Genomic DNA, 21,112 nt, shown 5'->3' with positions numbered 1-21,112 from the left:
ATTTTTTTTTCAGAATAGTGCCCTTTTACCGTTTCCTCGGTTTCGAGATGGTTTGACAAGTCTTTTTGGGTGGCCCCCCTCCGCTCATGGAGAGACAAGTTATAATATAGACGGATGAACAGGGTTCGGGAAGCTCTGGGCAACGTTGGTCTTCTGATTTATCGCCGGGACAGTATTACCGGAAGATTTGCTATTTCATAGAGTGCAGCTTTATTTCTTATAATTTTTTTTTCCTTTTTGATGATAGAGTCTGGGATGGTACTCCTTGGGACAGTTTTTTAGTGCGAATATCCTCCGTATTTTTTACACAGCTATTGAAAGCAATTGACTGCTACTTCAGGGTTTGCCCCTTTCGGATAATAATAAATACTTATTGTATCAGGAAAAACTTTTTATGAAGCTGGATGGCTCATACAACACCTTTCATTTGCATTGCAGCTGTATCATATCAACAGCTCATGATATGTCACTCAAGCTTCATCTCCCGTCTACCCTTTGAGGTCACCAACCCATGTATCATTACCATGTAAGCCCTTCACTCGAAGCTGCTGCTTCATAGTTCCATTCCATTACTCGACATGCAAGAACCTCATGTAGTCCCATAATTCCTCTCCAACGCCGATCAAGCAAAGAAAAACAATTCACGTGACACCAGGTCGTGAATCTCATTTCGTACTCTTGCTCAGGTGCCAAGCACTTCCCTAAATTATGGCAGCTGCCGCACTGCTGCTCCCGAACCCCGGTCCCCCAACCCCTTCCATCCCTCCAAACCCACCACCTCCTCTCCGACCGCCCAGTAACATCCTAGGATCAAACTCCATATCCCCGAACCCACCACCGCCATCGCGGGGATCGGCACGTCCCATTTGCCGCTGCATGCGCGCGACCTCCAGCACGGAGAATTTCTTGCCCGCCTCGCGGATCTCGCTCACACTAGAGAGGAGATCGCTGACGAGAGAGATGAGCTGCACGTCGTTTGCCTCGCGCTGGAGTTCTTGTGCCAGGGCAGAGGGTTGCGAGTCTGAGGGGGAAGTCGTCGAGGGCGTGACGAGGTCGGCGTTGGTGAGGAGGGCTTGCAATTGGCGGAGGATGGTATTAGAGGGGATGGTGTGGACGCCGTGGGTCGCGCGGGCGTCGGCTGCCGCGTTGGCGGTGGTTTGGTACCCTTGTTTGAAGGCGGGTGGGAGTTGGGCCAGATATGCGATGACGAGGGCTAGGCGGGACTTCATCATCTTGATGGCGTTATATTTGGCTTGCAGGGCGGACATGTACTCTGTTTCTTCGCGGTTGAGATTAACGTCGGGGTTAGATTGCTGCTGCTGTTCGTTGGTCGGAGTGTTTGTGGCGGAGGAAGAGGCTTCCTTCTTGGCTTGGCTGCTCTCCTCATAGGCGACGGCACGGCGTTTGCCCTTGCCGTCGTCGACGGCGATCTTTTTCTCGAATTGCTCCACCATACTTCTGTCGCTGGGTTCGGCGGTCGCGTTGGCGCCGCCCTCGCGGATGTACTTCAGTGCGATCATTTCGGCCTCGCCTGTGTCGGTGACGTAGGGCAGCTTGCGGAAGCGCAGCACCATCTTAGCGGCCGCCTCGACATCCATCATCTCCTTGTCTTCCCCGTCGTTTTCCCTCGACTCTTCGGCTTCCATCAGGGTCTCGTAGATTGTGATGGGGAGAGGGTCTCCCGGGGCGGGGTTGATAATATCCTCGACATGGAAGCCAAGAAGGATGGCTGAGTCGTTGACGGCGCTGATTTGGCGTTGAATAGGGAGGTGGTAACGTGTAGGACCGGTCTTAGGCACCAGGGAGTACCACCCAACCAGGTCAAGAGGAGGGTTCTTGTGGACCGTCCTCACTAAGAAAAGGTCAGTCTACAAGAAAATTAGCGGAGGTGAGGGTGAGGGACACACTCTGCTCTAACCGCTGCTTGAACCACTCCTGGTCCAGCTCAAAGAGACCCTCATCATTTTTGACCGTTTTGCAGCTGAAGCTGAACTCGATAGTGACTTGATGGCCATCCTGCTGACCTAGCAGTGCACCAACAACAGCGCCTTGTAGACCGCGCTGGTAGGCCCGGGCAATATAGTCAGATATCTCCAGGACGGGCAGGGGATGGAGGACGACCTGGAGTCCCAAGGCATCAGCCTTTTGGGTGGAAAGCAACTCGTTGACTGCTTGATCTGCCATGGTTTATATTGTCGCTCTCACAAGGCTATCGGGGACCTAGATTCAGGTCGGCTGGAATCAAGGGAGGCAAGCCTGCTTGTGAGAGGGCGGGAAGCCAGGGGACAACGGGATGATAGTGGGAAGTCGAGGGGTTGTTGGCAAGGCAGAAGTGCAGCCTCGCCCTGCTGGAGAGCTCGGGGAGCTTGAGGAGGGGCAGCTCCAATTGGGATGTGGGTCTGACAACTGTCAGTCATCATTGCCAGCTGGCCATGCCCCGTCGCTGCATTCATGTTTCTTCCCCTGGGTTGGAACAACGCCCAACCAAGCATCAAAAACCCTTGCATCTGCTTTCAGGTTCTCCTCTATAAAAACATCTCAGATATGAAATAAAATATCTAGATATTGTTTTTCTTAACTGTTACAAAATGTCTTTCAGTCCAGCTTATATGAGTGCAATGCCATGTTCAAGCCGATTTTTCTCGGCATCTCCTTGTGTCTCTACTCTCAGTTTCTTTTCACCTTTGTTGAGCCATGACTATTTCGCGGATCGCGGAGCAATACCTTGCTAGCTCCAATCCTTTATCCAGGCTCATCTTTCACAATGTTCACGGGTTTGATCATGCAAGCACGATGAGTTTTCACTGGAGTCCAACTACTAGCAAAGTGAATGGGCCTATTGAGGCCCGGCGGCTTTCATCAGCACTGGCATATATTTACAAGAGAAGCCGATTTAGGCCAGCTTCAGACGTAGGGAGGAAATTTCCATCACTCTACTCCGTCTCTGATCATCAGGGGCTAGTCTCTGGGCCACAGTCCGAGTTTGGTCAGCCATCACCTTACAACATCAAGAGCACAATGGCTATTGTAAAGATAAACCAACCAGCCAAGAGACCCCTGCGCCCAGGCGAGAATGATGTCGCTGTCATCGGCTCTAGTGTAGTAAAGAAGCCATGCTCGTCTTTGGAACGACCGATTAGGCTGTTAACGGAGCCAGAGCGCAGGCTCAACACCAACTCATCAATCAATCTGACAGTATCAATCGCAGATGGCCAGTTGTCCAATTCGCAGCCTCATATCAATCCCTCCAACCAACCGCGAGTGTCTTCCAGGCACAGTGTCGCGGCCACGGCGTGGCCTGATTCTCCAACTTCTGTTATGTCTCAAGCAGTGCGGGGAGGATCGCTCCCACAGTTCTACAACTTCACTTTCCAACAACCCTCTGGCCATCCCCAAGTGGAGGAATTCTTGTCCCCGAGGACACAGTCAATACATGTGACTTCAGTTCCGTTGTTTCCTGTCTCTACAACTGGGCCTGTCCTGGCTCCAAGTCCGAGTCCGTCAATCACACCGGACAGAATCTCTTGTCTTACCATCAACGGCGTGCCGACCAATTCACCAGCAAGCAACGTTAAACAGGCCTTTCCATCCCAACATTCTGAGACTGGGATAGCAGATATGGGAATTGCAAATGGTGCAATGTCTGATTCTATAGGGCGAGTTCCTGGTCCCCAGGCTGCTCCTAAGAGAATGCTTGGGTCTATGATGGTGTCTTCCAACATGACACCTTTACAGGCACCGCACCCCAGCTTAGTTCACCATCTATCCCAGTCGTCAACTGTCCCGGCCCAGGGGGTTGTGCCGGCTTCATATGGACAATCTGCTATAGCTCAACAGCATTCCTGTATAGAGTGTCTGCGCCAGCAAGGAGCATTCAGTGGTGCCCCTCAGGGGCTTCACCATCATCTAATGGCACAGTTTCAGCACTCGCCGACGGCAACTGCTTTCCCTGGCCATTCAGGTGGAGGATGCCAACTACCACCAGGCCCTCAGGAGCAGCACCAGAACCAACTCCACCCTCCTATGCAATTACAGCTGTCGTGTCAACAACGTCCAGTCTGTCAGCAACCCCACCAACATCCCTACTTCTCCCAATAGCCCATTCAAACAGAGCCATCACAACAGCAGTCTCAGCATCAGAATCCGTCCCCAGTCCGCACAACTTCCGCTCCTGGTACGTCGTTGATGGCCCCGCCGTTGATTCCCTCGAAACTCGCCGCTGCACAGTTCCAACCAGCAGACATTGACAAGATTGAACCCAAAGCCGATCCTCGGAGCAGCCTGATGAAAGAGATCGTAAAAGAGATCAAAACCTGGTTCCTATATGCAGAGTTTGCTACGAAACATTATATGAAGGAAGAGACAGTGAAGAAGTTTGTTGCAGAGGTCTTGCCTTTGTTTTCTTGAACAAGCATCGGTGAGCTTTAGTCTCTCAAGGGGTGATGAAATGGGAATGTAGTCGTGGTATAGAGGTTACCTGGTGTGATGTCGAGATCGGCGAGCTATTTTCAACCTGGTAAGCTATCTTTTGGGTTCGCGATGTGAATAGGTATTGTTCTCAATTGGTATTTTATATCATATTTGTATGTTCATTTTTAATTTTTTTCTTTAAACAATGCCGCTAATGTTGAGTGTTGACAGCCTGAGAAAAGCTTAGCCTTAGAGTCAGTCTCCGCTGCTGATGCATTCCTGGTCCTGTATTGAAATAAACAGTACTCACCGCTAACAACTTCATTCTCAGCTCAGCTGGACTCGTCGATCATATGAACTCCTACCAGCTAGATCAACTGCCGTCCTGGAGCGGTGAAACGCTCTCCAACTGTCTAAGTTTCACACACATCTCCAAGACTCTAACGCTTCGACTCCAATACCACATCCAAAAGTTAAACCCCTAGAAACACACTCTCCACAATCACCCCTCCTCGGCGCCGAGTTGACCCCATCGCAACGGAACTGCACGGCCTTGGCATCCTCTCACGGCCGAACGTCCGCTCCGAGAAACAGGGTTACTGCTCGTTCTACCCCGAGGGCCTCGGGCCCGTCACCCGCTTCTTCCCCACAGTGAGAGCGCCAGAGTGGATTCTCTTGCGTGGTGGATTGTGGGGAGGGTCATGGAAGAGGCTGGGCTTTGTTGGTTGTTGGAGCTTGTTGGAGACTTGCGAACTTTTTTTTTCCTTAGTATGGCAAATTGGAGACCTGGGATGGTGCCATTTCGTTAGTTTCGAAGAAAAAAAAACTGTAATTGATGGATGAGATGCGCTCTGAGATACCTAGAGGGTCGAATATGGCCCAAGGGAAGCCATGTGGCGAGAATGTTACTTTTGTTCCTGGAGTTGGGATGAGGATTGCCTGAGCTGTGATCGGTGAACGGGTGACAGCTGATGCTTCTCGATCTGTGTTCCCTGCTGTCAACGGGCGGATGATGCACGGCCTTAGCGCCGAATAGCTCGATATCTACTCAAGGGTAACAATCTTCCTGCACTTGGGACAACTAACCGCGGAACAATCGAAAAAAATTATATGGTTAATGGTGGCTTGTGAAAGTTTACTTACTGCTGTGGGATACCCTCGTAGCTCCCGCAGAAGGCCATAGTCCCAGCCACTATCAACTGTCTCAAGTCAGGTCGCACGTCAACAAACATCTCAGATGCTGCAGCTACCCTGTGCTGGTAAACGGCCTTCCCCCACTCTCCAGATTTTAGAAACGGAACTCTTCCTTCACGCCTTCCACATGAAGTTTGTTGTTGAGTTCTTTTCTCTCCTGCTCAAACAAATTTTCTAGGAAGCCCTGGCCTGAGCCTCATGGCCTTTTGAGCAGCCTGAGCGAGACAGTAACAGAAACACTCCGTTCTTAAAGCGTCCGCCATCTTATCCTTCCTTACGTATTATTCGGTGTCTTCGGTGTGTATTATCACGATTGTATCCTACCCGGGGTCTTATTTCAACCCATCATGGCCTCATCAGCCGTTGACCTTGAGGCCAACCGCCTCGTGCGGTCTCCTCTCGCCACCATCCCCGAGAAGGGGACTTCCAGCCGCGAAAAGGCTTCTTCCGAGACCGTCTCTCTCCATAGCATCGGGAATGGCACGACCGATAACACGCGCCGCAGGCTCAAGGCCCGGCACATTCAGCTCATCGGTACTATCCCATACTTCAAAACCGTCCTCTGCTCCATTGATTGACCAAACATAAGGCATCGGCGGCACAATCGGCACGGCGCTCTTCGTCAACATAGGCAAAGGCGTTCTGAACGGCGGTCCGGCTAGCTTATTCCTTGCCTTCACGCTGTGGTGTACCTTCATCTTGGGCATGACGCTGTCCCTGGCCGAGATGGTGACATACCTACCCATCTCGTCGCCCTTCATCCGGTTTGCAGGCCGCTATGTCGACGAGGCGTTCGGCTTCGCTGCCGGCTGGAACTTCTTCATCTATGAGGCGGCCATGGTGCCGTTTGAGATTACGGCCTGTAATGTGGTTATTCACTACTGGAGTGATATTGTGCCCGCCGGGGGGATTATTGCGATTACCATCGTGATTTATGGGTACCTATCTACCTAGGGCTTAACCAACGTTTTTTTTTTCCTGGAGGAAAGAGTACTGACTCAAGACCAGCACGATCAACCTCCTCGCGGTCAAATACTACGGCGAAACAGAGTTCTGGGCCTCCCTTGGCAAGTTCCTCCTCATCACTGGCCTACTCATCTTCACCTTCATCGTCATGCTCGGCGGCAACCCAATGCACGACCGCATCGGCTTCCGCTACTGGAAAGATCCCGGCGCCTTCACCGAGCTTTACTCTTCCGGCTCCCTAGGCCGCTTTCTCGGCTTCCTGCAATGCCTCATCCAAGCCTCCTTCACCATCTCCGGCGCAGACTACGTCGCCATGGCGGCCGGCGAGGCCGAGAATCCGCGCAAAGTGATGCCACGCGCCTTCAACGCCGTCTACTCCCGCCTGACTGTCTTCTTCATCCTGGGCTCGCTCGCCGTGGGCATCCTGGTCCCGTACAACGACGAGGACCTGAAGACCGCGTACAGCACGGGTGCCCCGGGCGCGGCTGCCAGCCCGTACGTGATAGCCATGAACCGGCTGCGGATCCGCATCTTGCCCGACATTGTCAACGCCATGGTTCTCACAGCGGCCTTCTCCGCGGGCAACAGCTACGTCTATTGCGCCTCGCGGTCGCTGTACGGCCTGGCGCTGGAGGGGAAGGCGCCGAAGATTTTTGCCCGTTGTACAAAGCGTGGTGTGCCCGTGTATGCGGTGCTGCTGGTGCTCGCGCTGTCGTTGTTGAGTTTTCTCCAGGTGTCGAACAGTGCGGCTGTGGTGCTGCAATGGTTTATTAATTTGGTAACGGCCAGTCAGTTGATCAACTTTAGTGTGATTACGGTGTCGTATTTGAGGTTTTATGCCGCGTGTAAGGCACAGGGGCTGGATAGGAAGACGCTGCCGTATCGTGGGTTTGGGCAGCCGTTTATGGCGTGGTATGCGTTGGCTGGCACATTTGTCATGACGTTTGTGGGAGGGTATACCGTCTTCTTGCCCGGGAATTGGGATGTGCCTACGTTTTTGTTCTCGTGAGTCTCTCTGCTCTGGATGTTGAAGATTGTGTGAAGTACTGACAGTAACAGCTACACCATGATCGGCGTCTTCCCCTTTCTCTATATCGGCTGGAAGATACTCAAGAAGACCAAGATACACAAGGCATCTGAGATTGACTTGGTCAAGAATTTGGACGAGATTGCCGAGTACGAGCGCAACTATGTGCCGACACCGCCATCGTAAGTCTGTAAGGACCCAATCACTCCCGTATTTGCTGACTAAATTACAGGAACCTCTTTGAAAAGGTTTTGGAGAAGCTCTTTGGATAGACTCGTAACTACCACAACAAATCAGGTGTGTCTTGGATGTGCCACATCATTGGTGATGAAACTCCGTTTTCTGAACACCGAGATACCCCAAAACAAAACAAAGTTATAAAAATAGTTTGTGTACGGTGTGTGATGGACACCGGAACCGTAGCATCGCTCTAGATCTCATATGCATATGCAGTAAAAGGAAACACAACACTAGGTATTATGTCCTTGGACTCCGCAAGAAGCTCACTACACCACCACAGTACCCGACCAACTCGCTCAACCGGTCGCGCTCGCGAGCTTGATGCTCCCTCCACTCGCCCAATGCCTGCAGAAGCTCCTCGTTCTCCATGATCAGGTCGAAGTGCAGCCGCAAGAAGACTGTCATCCACGCCTGGGTCAGCTCGTAGTCGCGGCGGGCGACGAGTCGGCTGGTAAGTGCACGGATGAAGTGCAGGAGTTCGTTGGTGGCTTCGTCGCCGTTGCCGATGGAGAGAGAGCGCAGTTCCAGGTCGGCCGCTGCGGGAGGGAGGGCTTTGAGATGCTCGATGAAGTCGGTGTCTAAGAACGTCCGTTAGTTTAGCTCTGCTGAAATCTGTGCGAAAGTCATGTGTAGAGACTTACAATCCCCCTTCGCACCACCAACCAACAGCTTGGAGGTGAATGTCTGCTCCTGCCGCGTAAGATCCAGCTTCGTAATTCTCGACGCCCCGTTCGCAGCCGCCTTCTCCTTCTTCGCCTTGGCGTCCTCCTGGGGAATGAGCGAGCTGATTCCGTTCTGGCCGACCGGCGGCAGGAAGAAGGGCGCTTTCTCTGGCGCCTTGGGCGGCTCCTTGGGCTTGTTGCGCGCCTTGATGATGTCAATGTGCAGTAGCGTCTGCCAGCGGCTGCGCGGGACCAGCGATAGCGTCATCATGTCGGCGCTGAGCTGGTCGATGATGGGTGCCATGACGCCGTCATCTTCGGCTTGCTCTTCTTCGGCCTCGAGAGCAGCTTCGATAAGGCCTTGACCGCCCTCGCCTGAGGTCGTGGGCGCCGCGACGTCCGCGATCTCGGATTCTGAGATCTGCCGTGTCGGCACATGCCGGAAGAGCGTGCGGTTTGTCCAGATCTGGACGCCCAAAGACCCTTCCATTGCGCCGGCAAGGTACTCGCCTGTGTGGGAGAAGGCGAGCGCGGTACACGGCTGTTCCAGGCGGAATGCATCGATGAGATGTGCGGTCGGCAGGTCCCAGACGCGGATGATGGAGTCTTGCGACGCGGCCACGATCCACCGACCGTCGGGCGAGAAGCAGAAGTCGTTGATGTCGCCACGGCAGCCCCAGAATTCACGGATGGTATTCTTGGTTTCGATGTCGACTACCCGGATGGAACGGTCGTCGCAGGCGAAGGCGATCAGGTCGTTGCCTGGATGGTAGCGGCACCCGATGATCTTGGTCATGGGCGCCCAGTCGATCTCGTCGACTAGATTACCGGTAATGAAGTCCCAGAATTTGACCTTGCCATCCAGGCTGCACGAGACGACATGCCTGTTCAGAGGATCGACAACGATGCCCGTGACGGCATTTGTGTGCCGTCCGGTGCCGGGAGCGAAGGTCTTTTGCTGGGAGCGGTGGGCCAACTTGTTGGCTTCGTCCAGCCTCCTGAGCTGCTGAAGCTTCAGTTGTCTCAGCTGGGCAGGAGTAAGGCGCGACGGGAAGCGTTGGCGATGCCGGCCAGACTGGAGGTTGAACATGTCGATGCTGCCACCGGTCGAACCGACAAGCGCAAAGGTACCGCATGAGCTGATAGCAACGGTCGAGACAGGCTCCCCATCACCGGTCTTGAAGGCCCAACGGCCTGCTCTCCTCCTGCCCCAGAACCAGGTACGGGCATAGGGATCGTCCTTATGCGCGGTGACGACGCTCTCCCAGCCAGTGTTCCCGCTCAGCTCGGCGTTGCTGATCCGGTTCTTGTCGTCGCCCTTGTCCCAGATCATCTGCTTGCCAGGGATAGCACCCATGCCACCGTCACGGTTCAGCGATGAGGCAATGCAGGTGATTTCGGGAGCCTTGAGGTCCTCAAGGGTTGTGGTAGGACCATGGGAGCCGCCAGCGAGAAGACCCATCTTCCGGGCCTTCTTCCGGATAGCGCCCTGGCTGAGCTCGGCACTCTGGCCGTCGCGACGCAAACTCCAGCCCCAGAGACTCCTGTCCTTACCACCACTCAGCAGCCACTTGTTGCCACCCTCAGCACCGTCAAAGTCGGAAGGTAGGAAGTGCAAGCACCGCACAGGGGCAGCATGGCCACTTCGCTGGTGCAGGATTCGAGGCACAGGAGAGAACGGCGACTCGTCGAAGATCCAGGTCTTGAGCGAGTTGTCGAGACCGCTGGTGACGATGACGGGCTGTCCGGCCAGGAACTCGATCTTGCTGATACCGCCACGGACAATGTTGTGACGGGACGGCGGGTTGTGCGCGCTCCGCAGCACACCCATGATCCTGCCGCCCTTGTTGAGGTCCCAAAAGGTGACATCGCCGCTGACGCTCGTCGCCGTGGCCATGACACCGTCCTTACGACCGTCTTGGCCGGCGCCTAGGCCATCGGTACGGAAAGAGATGCTGGTAACAGGCGCATCGTCAGTACCGGCCTCGAGGAGAAGTACTGTCTTGTCTGTGAGCACGTTCTGGATGACCAGAGGCCCCCCGGAGTAGGCGATGGCCAGCAACGAGAGGGCCGGGGTCGGCTGCAGGCAGGTGACAGCACCGCAGTCGGGCGACGGGGGCAGGAGCGTATAGATCAGCTTGCCGGTACTGACGTTCCAAATCTCGACCCAACCATCCTTACGGCCAACAAAGATCTTGTTGAGGAACGTGGGCATGTTGATAGCGCCGCCGGTCAGCTCGTTGTCGCCCTTCTTGGAGGCAGCGGGGAAGATGGTGGTGTAGTGCTCCAGGGTCGCCGCCTTCCAGACCTCTATTCTTGTCAGAGCACAGGCAACAATCCAGCCGCCGAAAATTAGGATCTGCTTGATAGGCTGGTCCAGGTCGGAGGGAAGCGGCAGCTCGGCCACCTTCTTGCCGCGCTGGAAGACCCAGAGGCCCTGGGGCTCGCCATTGCGCGGGTCGCCGAAGGCAGCATAGACCCTCTCCTTCCAAGCGTGAGTGGCAGTAATATCGGACGGAGTCTGAGGACGAGTGACGAAGACAAGGTTGAGACCGCGCTTAAGATCGTACGTCTGAAGGGCGCGGCCGACGGAGGTGGTGATCTGGAAGGTCGTCTTGCCAAGGGGAATCGAGGTGAAGGGAACGCCGGTGGGCGAAATCAGACCAATTGTCTATATATACGTTAAAACATGTTCAGGCAAAGCAACATCCTGATCGCTCAGAGAACATACCCGGTACGGCGCAAAGATGGCCGACCCCGGCTTTTTCCTCTTGGACGAGGACGCCTTGGGAGCGGCATCGAGCTTTTGCCGCTTCGTGAGCGGGAAATCGGGCTCAGGGTGAGGCATTGTGGCGGCGCAGCGCTTTGAAATTCTGTAGCGTCCGTCAGTGATGCCAGTTTTGCCAGCGCCCGCGCTCTGTCGCAAGTTCGTCCAAATTTCTTGTCGCGGACTCTTCACTGCGATTCAGAAGTTTTGGAAGTTTTCCCAGCCTTGCATGTCTTGGCGCTGGATGCAGCGCTATCGATAAGAACAGCTACGTACTGATCCACTTGCCACATGAGCCACATTGAGCCATTGTTGCGCCACATACACAGAAGTCTTGGCATGCCCTAACACAAAATTCCGAACCCCACAAGCGTAACCACTCAAAAGTTTCGAGGGCCGAGCTTAACTTGACAAAACCTCTCCTCTTGTCTCTCCGTCCCGAGAAGCATTGCCAGGTCGCCAAATCCCGTTAGTTTTTAACGACAACAACAATCCGCCAAAATGGGTCGCGTGCGCACCAAGACCGTCAAGAAGTCCGCCAAGGTCATCATCGAGAAGTACTACCCTCGCCTGACCCTGGACTTCGAGACCAACAAGCGGGTTTGCGATGAGATTGCTGTGATCTCCTCGAAGCGCCTGCGCAACAAGGTATGCGGAGCCTATTTAAGGTTCTTTTTTTCGGAGATATTGTTACTGACAAACTCAGATTGCCGGCTACACTACCCACCTGATGAAGCGCATCCAGCGTGGTCCTGTTCGCGGCATCTCGTTCAAGCTTCAGGAGGAGGAGCGCGAGCGCAAGGACCAGTACGTCCCCGAGGTCTCGGCTCTCGACTTCCACCAGAACTCGGAGACCGGCATGCTCGACATCGACCAGGAGACCAAGGACCTGCTCAAGCACCTTGGCGTACGTTCTTCTCCCTTTTGCCGGTTGTTGGGGGCGGTGCTGACCCTCGCAGTTCGACTCGATCCCTGTCAACGTCATCCCCGTCACCCAGAGCCAGCCCGTCGAGCGTGGCCGCCGCTACGGCCGTCGCGACTAAGCGTGTCCTCTGTGAACCTTTCGGCTGGCTTTTTCGCGTCGCTATGGGCGAACGAGCACCACGATACCATCACCACCACCAATACCCACGGTTCGGGCTCGCGCGATGACGACGGCCTAAAAAAAAGGCGGACGGTTGCGGGGCACGATGGCATTATTTTGGTTCATAGGACATGTCTTTATCACGGCGTCTTTACGGGAGGGGATGGTAGCATGGACAGCGGGATAGATCCTCGCAAAAATGAGAGATCTGTTGCCCACATGAGGTGTCGCGGATTCCCTAGGGTAGTTCCGGGGATGAAGCTTGATCGCCATACTCTTCCCATCCATGGGAACATGTGAGGCATGATGCTGTCTTATTTGTGCAGCAGGGGCTTTGCTTCCCTGTGTTGTGACTGACCCACAGCACGATCTCACGATCTGCTGATAAGCTCATGGTGAACTATTGCTGCTTGGCATGCAAAGGTAGGTTTATGTTTGGGTATCTTTCCATCTTTTTTGTAAACCTTCACACATCCCTCCGACGCCCATCTGTCAGCGACCCGCCACTTTGACGGAGTTTAGCCCATCATTAGACAAACAAATAATGAAGGTTGGTAAGTCTATCGAAACTTGATCGAGAAAAATTCGTCGTCATCGCTATCATCATCCTCGGAACGCTTCTTCGTCCCTGTACCGCTCTTGTATCCTTCAACATACAAGTGGCTGTCCTGATCGCCTGGATTGGGTGGCACTACGGGTTCGTCAATCTCCTTCTCCTGAATGACAACCTCGACACGTCCTTCAGCGGCAAAGAGACCACCAGCAGCATCGCCGCGCTCAAGCGCCAGCTGGGCGGCATCTTTCTTTGCCTTAGTGGCCTTGTCAAGTTCCAGCCGAGCCATGGCATCAGCCAGGTCCTTTTCTGCCTGCTCATCCTTATAGGCCGTCTTCCTCCCCATCTCCGTTTTATTTTCCTGCCCCTTCTCGGCCCTCAGCTCCAGCTTAATGAAGAGCTCATCCTTACCCCCAGGTCCCTTCCTCCGTTCATAGCTTGGATTATCCAGCTGCACCTTGATATATAGAGCCCTCGCTGCACACGCATCCGAACACCATTTGTTCAACTCCTCTGCCTTGCCAACCCCACTCCTCGTAATCTTGTACGGCCCCGGCAGCTGTCTTCTTGGCCTAGGGCACAGCGTGTATCCGCACTTGCCCAAACAATTGCGCTCCTCGATCAGGTCGAGGTATTCCCTGGGTTGGAACTTCTGGAGGGCATTCAAGAAGGTTTGGATGTCCTCTGCTGAGGGGGAGGACGCCGGGTTGGAGGTGGTGGGTAGGGTGCAGAGGTGCTCGAAGACTTCGATTGGGACGGGGGGTGGCAGAACTTGGGATTTGATTTGTTGGAGGAGACGGAGGCGGGCGGCGGCTTCGCGGCGGCGTTGTTGTTCGGCGAGGGGGAGGTCTTCTTCGTTTTCTTCTTCGTTGGTGGGGGACTGGGATTGTTGGGGGCTTGGGGGCTGGGAGGAGCGGGAAAGAGTTTGAGAGGGTCGTCTAGTCGAGGGCCTGGTTGGTGTTGTCGCGGACTTTTTGGCTGGCGTAGACGACGACGGCTTCGTTGATGATGATGATGGAGAGGAGGTCGACTTGGTGGGAGTTGACTGGTTTGGCGGGGCTGACGGCTTCTTGAGGATGCCCTTGAGGGGCTTGGGGTTGGGTTTTGCTTCGGGTGATGCTTCTGAGCTCATGATGAAATCGATTTGTTCACTATTAAAAAAACTTGGCTTGGAGGTCTTTGGTTCAGAGGAGAGGAATTGAGAGACTCTTGTCGATCAAAGTCCGATCCTCGCCTCGACGAGTCGCGGTCGACGAACGCAGCAGAATCAATGTCGCGCTCACCATCCTGCTCTTGGCATTTGGCCCGAGCGTCAGTCGGACCCACTACGCTTCCCACCTCTGAGGAGGGGCTTTCCTTTGGTCGTCCTCACCTCCCACGTTCCCCACACCTTCCCAACAAAGACTGGCGAGATGTCGTTGTGACAGTAATGTTGTAAATAAAAGGTATCTGTACCGCTCTCATTGACATTACGTACCGTGGATACACTGCACCAACAATGCCCCAGCCACCTCCTGAGCGTAAAGCGAGCAGGGCGAAGGATCAGTTGCTCTGCTGCCTGTCTGTCGCGACACGACATATGTAGGCAGATTTCCTCAGGGAAGGTGTGATTGAGCAGAGTGGTGTTTATGCACTGACTCTGAAGCTCAGCTTGAGTCGCGACATCCAAGGCTCTCCTCTTCATCCGGATTCGCCCGCTGAAACGGCGGAAAGCTGTTAAGGTATCGTCATTCCGCGGACACTGTACGTAACGATACATGGCATCTGGTACAAGTTGGGTAAAGCTCGTGGCTCGTGTCGCAGGGTGGGCCCAGGTAGCTCCCACAGCAAGCCCCCAAATCCCCGAGGGTCAAGCAGGATAGCACCTAGCAGCAAGAGCAGGAGCCAGGAGCAAGGGCACGGGTCTTTTCTCCCCACGGCTCTTGGCTGGCTGATCATCGCTGCACCAGGCATTGACAGTGAACCTCAGCTTCAGACCAATACTTGGACCCCAGTGAACGCTACAGTGCCTGCGTCAGAGAGAGTGTGAGAGACTTGAAACTTCGAACTTTCATTTTCCAATCCCCCCCTTTCCCCTCTCCCTATCTAGACCCCAGAAAGCAAGACAAGCATCGACAACTTTTTTTTCTTACCACAATAACACAATAACCTTGGGCCCAGGCTGTCCCGCAGCCCACCTGCAGCCCACTCGTCATCCATCCCCGGCTGATCGTGGCTTGGACTGGAGCTAGCTCCCAAGCCCCGCCACATCTTCATCAATCAGTTGATTGCAGTCTGCACCACCGCGACTCGCCGACTGCATCCCTTATCCCTCATTTCTCTCCAGAACCCCAGAACTGCCGTATACGCATACGCATACCACAACACGTCGGCAGCCATGGTGTTCAAGGTCAAGGCGCTGTACGACTACATCTCGAACCACGAGGACGACCTCAACTTCTATGAGGGCCAGATCATCACCGTCACCGATGAGGAGGACGCTGACTGGTATGGCGGCGAGTATGTCGACGAGAATGGCGTGAAGCACGAGGGTATCTTCCCACGCAACTTTGTCGAGAAGTACGAGCCGAGTCCCCCGCCTCGTCCTACGAGATCGCGTCCCAAGAAGGAGGCCGAGCCCGAACATGAGCCTGAGCCTGCTGCCACGCCGCCCCCTCCTCCTCCTCTTGTCCCTGCTCCCGTCGTCGAGCCTGCCCCGGAGCGGCAGGAAGCTCCTGTAGCTGCTCCCCCGCCGCCTCCTCCGGCGCCAGCATCCCCTCCCGAGCCTCCGGTGCCCGCGCAATCCGTCGAGGCAGCCCCTATATCCGCTCCCCCTGTGCCCGTTGCCGCCCCTGCTGCTCCGGCAGTCCCACACCCTCCTGTCCCCTCGGCCCCTGCGACGGCCTCGCCTCCTGTCCCGAGCATTCCTAAGCCTGCTCCCCCGTCGCCCAAGCCCAGCGAGGAGCGCCCGCCCGTTGCGGAGAAGCCGGTTATCGGAGGCTCCCTCAAGGACCGCATCGCAGCTTTCAACAAGGCTGCTGCGGCACCCATTGCCCCGTTCAAGCCGGCTGGTCTGAGCTCGGGCAGCGCCAATCAGTTCATAAAGAAGCCGTTCGTGGCCCCGCCGCCCAGCAGGAATGCCTACGTGCCTCCTCCGACTCAAGTTCCCGTCGCCAAGATCTACCGTCGAGAGGAGGATCCTCAAGTGAAAGACCAGGAAGCCGAGGTTCAGGAACAAGCAGCCAAGGCCGGGCTTGTTACCAGCTCCTCCACGGCCGAGGGCGCTGCTGAAGAGGACCAGCCCAAGCCCATGAGCTTGAAGGAGCGGCTGGCCCTGCTGCAAAAGCAGCAGATGGAGGCTGCTGCCCGGCATGCCGAAGCTCTTGCCAAGAAGGAGAAGCCCAAGAAGCCGCCCAAAAAGCGCCTGGAAAGTCACGAGGCTGCTCCTGCCCCTGCTGCTGCTGAGGGCGAGGAGGCCGAGAAGCATGGGCTTGGAGAAACGACGACCTCCGCTGAGGAGTCTCATCCTCCGCGTGTGCCATCCGGTCGCCGCAGGTCCTCAAAGGGCCCCGAGCCTCGTGATGGCAACGAGGCTGACATGTCTGGCGCTGGAGAGACTACCGAGGGCCAAGACGACTTGACCGAGAAGGATGAGAGCGACAGCAAGGCCAAACATCCGGCTCCTCCGGCAGTGCCGAAACATGAGGAGGATGTCGGAGAAGAGGAAGACGAGGAAGAGGAGGAAGAGGAGGAAGAGGAGGACGACGTCGACCCTGAGATTCGGCGCAGGGAAGAGCTTCGCGCCAGAATGGCCAGGCTCGCTGGCGGTGCTGGTGTGCCAGGCATCGCTCTTTTCGGTGCTCCGGCTCCTGTGCTGCCCAAGAAGAAGAAGGCTGCGCCTAAGCCTGCTGAGGAGGAGCACTCGGAGCCTGTGCGCATTGCTCCTATCCCGCTGCCTGGTCTGATGAGGGCTGCCCCGCCGCAGGAGCCGAAGCAGCCTGAGCCTGAACATGAATTTGTTGAACAGGAGCCGGAAAAGAAAGAGAAGGAGAAGGACGAGGAGAAGAAGGAAGAGCCTGAAGCCCGTCAGCCTACTTCTCCTCGGGCCTCTACCCCGGCATGTATGTGCGCCTGGCAAACCATAACTTATGACTGAGTCGTACAGCTGACCAATTTTTTTGCACGTAGTTCCGTCCCACGAGCCGGAAGCGCCGCCTCCTCCTGTTCCTGGCGGAAGACCAGCTCCTCCGCCTGTTCCTGCTGTTCCTGTGGACTGTGAGTATCTCTGGACCCGTTGTTTTGCTCCTTGGAATATTATTGTTAATCTCTCGAAGCGCGCCCGCCGCCCCCGCCGCCCCCGGCTGCTCCGACGGCTCCGATAGTCAAGTCCACTAGTGAGGGTTCGGTCTCGGATGATGAGTACTCGGAACGTCCAGGTGAGGAGCCTGATACTCTGAGTGGCGAGGCTGCTCCTGCTCGTGCTCCTGCTCCGGCTGTCGGAGCCCCTCCTCCTCCTCCTCCTCCTCCGCCTATTCCTGCTGGGCCACCTCCGATCCCATCGTCTGCCCGTGCTTTTCAGGACCGCAACCGCAGGTCGATTATCGAGGACGCATCGCCCATCTCTCCTCCGCAGTCTCCGTCGAGCAAACGCGACAGCAGGCCGCCTCCCCCCATTCCTCCTCCTCCCGTACCTGCGTTGGCCCCAGCTCCTCCCATTATCCAGGCAAGGCCTCCGCCGCCGCCCCCGACTGCTGCTCCTCCGTTGCGTCGTGAGTCGACGACTGACGTCCCGCCTCGTCCCCCGCCACCTGTGCCTAAGGCCCAGCCACAGGAGGAGAGCGACCAGGAAGGTGACGAAGAGGTTACTGAGTATGAAGGAGACTATGACACCGACATCGCCTCTGGTCCCCCACAAAGATGCTCTCAAGGCCCATCCTGAGCGTGAGTCGAGCTTCGATGAGCTGTCGACCCCGCGTTCCCCAACCGCTCGGGCGCCACCTATCCCGGTCTCCACTCCCCCCAGAGCGGCTCCTCCTCCTCCTCCTCAAATCCCTAGTGTTCCCCCTCCGGATCTTCGGCAGTCCGTCGACATGCCGAGGGCCCCGCCGCCCCCCCTCCCCGCCAAAGGAGGCGCTGACATACGATAACGAGTACGATCCATACAACTACAATGCTGCTGCTCCTGCTGCTCCTGCTGTTGCTGCTCCCAGTGCCCCTGCTCCCAGCATCCCTGTAGCGCCATCTTTCCCTCCCCCGCCCCCTACTAGCCAACCTCCTGCTCCTGCTGCCCCCGTAACTCAAGCCAAGCAGGAAGAGGTCTACTATCACCAGGAGCCCCAGTCCTATGCTGTTCCTCAACAGGTCCCGAGGTCGCCCCCTCCTCCCCCTCCTTCGAGTCGGGGTCGGCAGTCTGTCGACATCCAACGGTCCGGCTTCGGCCATGGCCATGGTCGCCGATCCATCGACGTGGCACGTCCGTCAACTTCGATGGACTCAGGCTACGTTGCCAACGATCTTGACTTGGCTAGCCACACGGGCTGGTGGTTGCAGCCCAACGGCCTGCCGCCCCAGTTGCACGGCCGCAAGGACATCTTCTCCGAATCCGAGGAGTCCACGTCGACCGACCATGGCAAGACTGTCATCACACGCGACATCTACATCCTGTACCAGGACTACTCCCAAACCATCATCACCGTCCGCTTCAACCCCAACGACCAGTCCGACGTGCAACTGGAACAGCGCCATGAGGCTCCTCCTCGTCCCCCGCGCCAGGACCAGCTCGAACAGGCCTATGACCGCTTCGGCCGCACCATCGCCGACGCCGCTGCTGCCCGCAAAGACACCGTCGTCGGCGACGGTACCCCGCACGCCCTAATCTACGACCTCCTGCGTCCCCTGCGGGATGCCCTCCTCCCCGTCGGTAACCGTGCCTACGGCGCCTTGGTCTATGCCAATCTAGCCAACGCATCAACTCTGCAAAACGACGAGATCCGCCCCGGCGACATCCTCTCCATCCGCAACGCCAAGTTCCAGGGTAAGCATGGCGCCATGCACGCAAAGTACACCATGGAAGTGGGTAAGCCTGACGGGCATGTGGCGATTGTTGCGGAGTGGGATGGGACCAAGAAGAAGGTTCGCGCATGGGAACAGGGTCGTGAGGGAGGGAGTAAGAAGGTAAAGATGGAGAGTTACAAGCTGGATGATTTACGCAGTGGCGAGGTCAAGATTTGGAGGGTCATGCCCAGGAGTTGGATTGGCTGGGAGGGGGCTGCTCCCGGGAGCGGGAATTAGGAGGTTTTTGTCCCGGTTGGTAACAGTAACGTGCAAGGATTAGTAGTGGGCCCATCGACAGTGGTGTGGCCATGGGGTTTGCCTGGAAGAGGGGAACGGACGATGCTTGGAGATGAGTTGATTGGGGGGAGGGTTTTGGTTGGGGTTGTGATGGGTGTCGAGGGGCGTGGGGGAAGAAAGATGTGGTATAGTGAGGGTGGGATTGGGAGGGTGATGGCCTTGGAAAGAAGGCCTGTTGTCTAGTCTTGTCTGGTGTTTGTGTCTAGCCTTGTGTTGTCGATGGACTTTGATGTAATTTTGTTGACAAGAAGTGGGTACTGAGTCGCCTTTGTATGGGGCAATAGCTTTTAGTTAGGCATGGCTTTGTTTCCTTCTGATCATGCTGACTGGTTGTTAATGTCTGGATGGATGGATGGATGGATGGATGGATGGATGGATGGATGGATGGTTGGTTGGTTGGTTGGTTGGTTGATTGGTGTGGAGAAGTTGGATTCATTCAGCACCACCACCACCATCATCATCATCATCATCATCATCATCATCATCATCATCATCATCATCATCATCATCATAGTATTGTCTTAGTTTATCTGGTTCAATACATGGCATCAGTTGTTTTTATAACGCTATTTGGGGATGATAATATGTTGATGTTACTATGCTACTCTTTCATCCCGGACTGCCAATTGAGAATCGACTCGGGTTAGGTATTTTGAAAGTCACAACAGGAAAGCGCCTGAGATATCCCGATTTTGTCCATGATGATTGACAATATCAATTACTCATTACGTGTGCTGAGATAGGAAGCACAGAGCATGGATATTATTATGCTTTACCTTGTCTGAGCATCTTTTTAGAGATCCTGATAGGCTTCCGGAGTCTTGCTGGGTTGTAAGTGCGTCACTACAGAAGATTATTAGGTGCCTAGGAGAGAGCGACATAGCATAACTTGAAGCAAAACTCTCCCTGACCATGACATTACAAAACTGCCGAATCGATACATGTGTCTTTTTTATCACTTTACACGGTTACGATGGGATTATCCACAATGTTTTGCTAAGAAGAATGGTGAGAGAATCATCCCTCATGTGTTCGATGATACCTTGTTTGGTTGGGAGATATAAGCCTTGGCAAAGGAATTTGATCAGATAGTCAACATCAACTGCTTTGATCATTCACCTATTTATCTCTAACTCACTTATCGGGCCTATGACAAACAAGTCTGCCCCTGAGCTAAAACTCGACACGCCCAATAGACATGCGTAGCGCAGTGAGGACCGGAGTGCAACCTACTCGATTTTCTTCCCCGATGCACGAAAAGTCGAGACATCCGGTAGGAGAGTTGAACAACTTACTTACTTACTTACTTACCCCATCAGATTACCCAAGTCTCAGATACACAAAGAGATGATGTGTCCGATATGACTCGCTTTGCTTGTGTGGCCATGAGTCACCCAAGATCGACATTTGTTGACTCGCTGTTTTATCGTCGAATTTTGGATGGGATGTTTCACCTGCGATTGAGCGTGCTCTCAGTTTTTATGTACTCCATGTAATATCCATCACAGTCGTGTCTATTCGCAATAATTTCATGGGGATTATATGTCTCGGTACAATATATCAAGTTAACATAGGTAGCATCAAGGGCACCAAGTTCCGGCCGTCTTCAACACAGCCCTCCCACTCGGTTCAATGCCGGGCCGAGACAGTATCAGGCTTCTCCGGTCTTCCGAAAGTTTCATGATACAAACTTCTGAGTTCGAAGGCCGATCCCGGAGAAGATGGATATGCATGCTACTACTCAATGTTCCCTCGGTGCAGGGCGGTCGCTTTGCCATGATTCCCATGGAGTTTGCCGCACTGGACGTGCTGTGAGGCGGACGCAAAATGCAAGATAGGTCCGTAGGCGGGCAGGTAGGGACGGGAAGGCTGGACGATG

General features: G+C 55.1%; 6 protein-coding genes across 6 annotated transcripts; 3 read left to right on the top strand and 3 right to left on the bottom strand.

The window, feature by feature from the left end:
• Positions 1-701: 701 nt before the first annotated feature.
• CTHT_0037820 (complex subunit 6-like protein) lies at positions 702-2,184 on the bottom strand (the record flags this gene model as incomplete). Its single annotated transcript, XM_006694141.1, has 2 exons — positions 702-1,852; positions 1,908-2,184. The coding sequence occupies 2 exons, from the start codon at positions 2,182-2,184 to the stop codon at positions 702-704; spliced, it is 1,428 nt and encodes a 475-aa protein (XP_006694204.1).
• A 3,767-nt stretch (positions 2,185-5,951) lies between these two features.
• Positions 5,952-7,869, top strand: CTHT_0037810 (uncharacterized protein; the record flags this gene model as incomplete). Its single annotated transcript, XM_006694140.1, has 5 exons — positions 5,952-6,138; positions 6,194-6,542; positions 6,613-7,575; positions 7,630-7,779; positions 7,830-7,869. 5 exons carry the CDS (start codon positions 5,952-5,954, stop codon positions 7,867-7,869), a joined length of 1,689 nt encoding a protein of 562 aa, XP_006694203.1.
• Positions 7,870-8,074: 205 nt separating this feature from the next.
• Positions 8,075-11,347, bottom strand: CTHT_0037800 (putative U3 snoRNP protein; the record flags this gene model as incomplete). Its single annotated transcript, XM_006694139.1, has 3 exons — positions 8,075-8,415; positions 8,479-11,170; positions 11,231-11,347. 3 exons carry the CDS (start codon positions 11,345-11,347, stop codon positions 8,075-8,077), a joined length of 3,150 nt encoding a protein of 1,049 aa, XP_006694202.1.
• A 420-nt stretch (positions 11,348-11,767) lies between these two features.
• On the top strand, positions 11,768-12,309 carry CTHT_0037790 (40S ribosomal protein eS17; the record flags this gene model as incomplete). The annotated part of the gene is made up of 3 exons (XM_006694138.1): positions 11,768-11,914; positions 11,973-12,173; positions 12,226-12,309. 3 exons carry the CDS (start codon positions 11,768-11,770, stop codon positions 12,307-12,309), a joined length of 432 nt encoding a protein of 143 aa, XP_006694201.1.
• A 601-nt stretch (positions 12,310-12,910) lies between these two features.
• CTHT_0037780 (uncharacterized protein) lies at positions 12,911-14,035 on the bottom strand (the record flags this gene model as incomplete). Its single annotated transcript, XM_006694137.1, has 1 exon — positions 12,911-14,035. One exon carries the CDS (start codon positions 14,033-14,035, stop codon positions 12,911-12,913), a length of 1,125 nt encoding a protein of 374 aa, XP_006694200.1.
• A 1,245-nt stretch (positions 14,036-15,280) lies between these two features.
• CTHT_0037770 (putative myosin I binding protein) lies at positions 15,281-19,173 on the top strand (the record flags this gene model as incomplete). The annotated part of the gene is made up of 4 exons (XM_006694136.1): positions 15,281-17,003; positions 17,071-17,157; positions 17,217-17,786; positions 17,906-19,173. 4 exons carry the CDS (start codon positions 15,281-15,283, stop codon positions 19,171-19,173), a joined length of 3,648 nt encoding a protein of 1,215 aa, XP_006694199.1.
• Between the last annotated feature and the right edge of the window lie 1,939 nt (positions 19,174-21,112).

Source organism: Thermochaetoides thermophila (genome assembly GCF_000221225.1).
Source record: "Thermochaetoides thermophila DSM 1495 unplaced genomic scaffold scf7180000011816, whole genome shotgun sequence".
Taxonomy (NCBI): Eukaryota; Fungi; Ascomycota; class Sordariomycetes; order Sordariales; family Chaetomiaceae; genus Thermochaetoides; species Thermochaetoides thermophila.
This window is presented reverse-complemented; position numbering and strand designations above follow the sequence as displayed.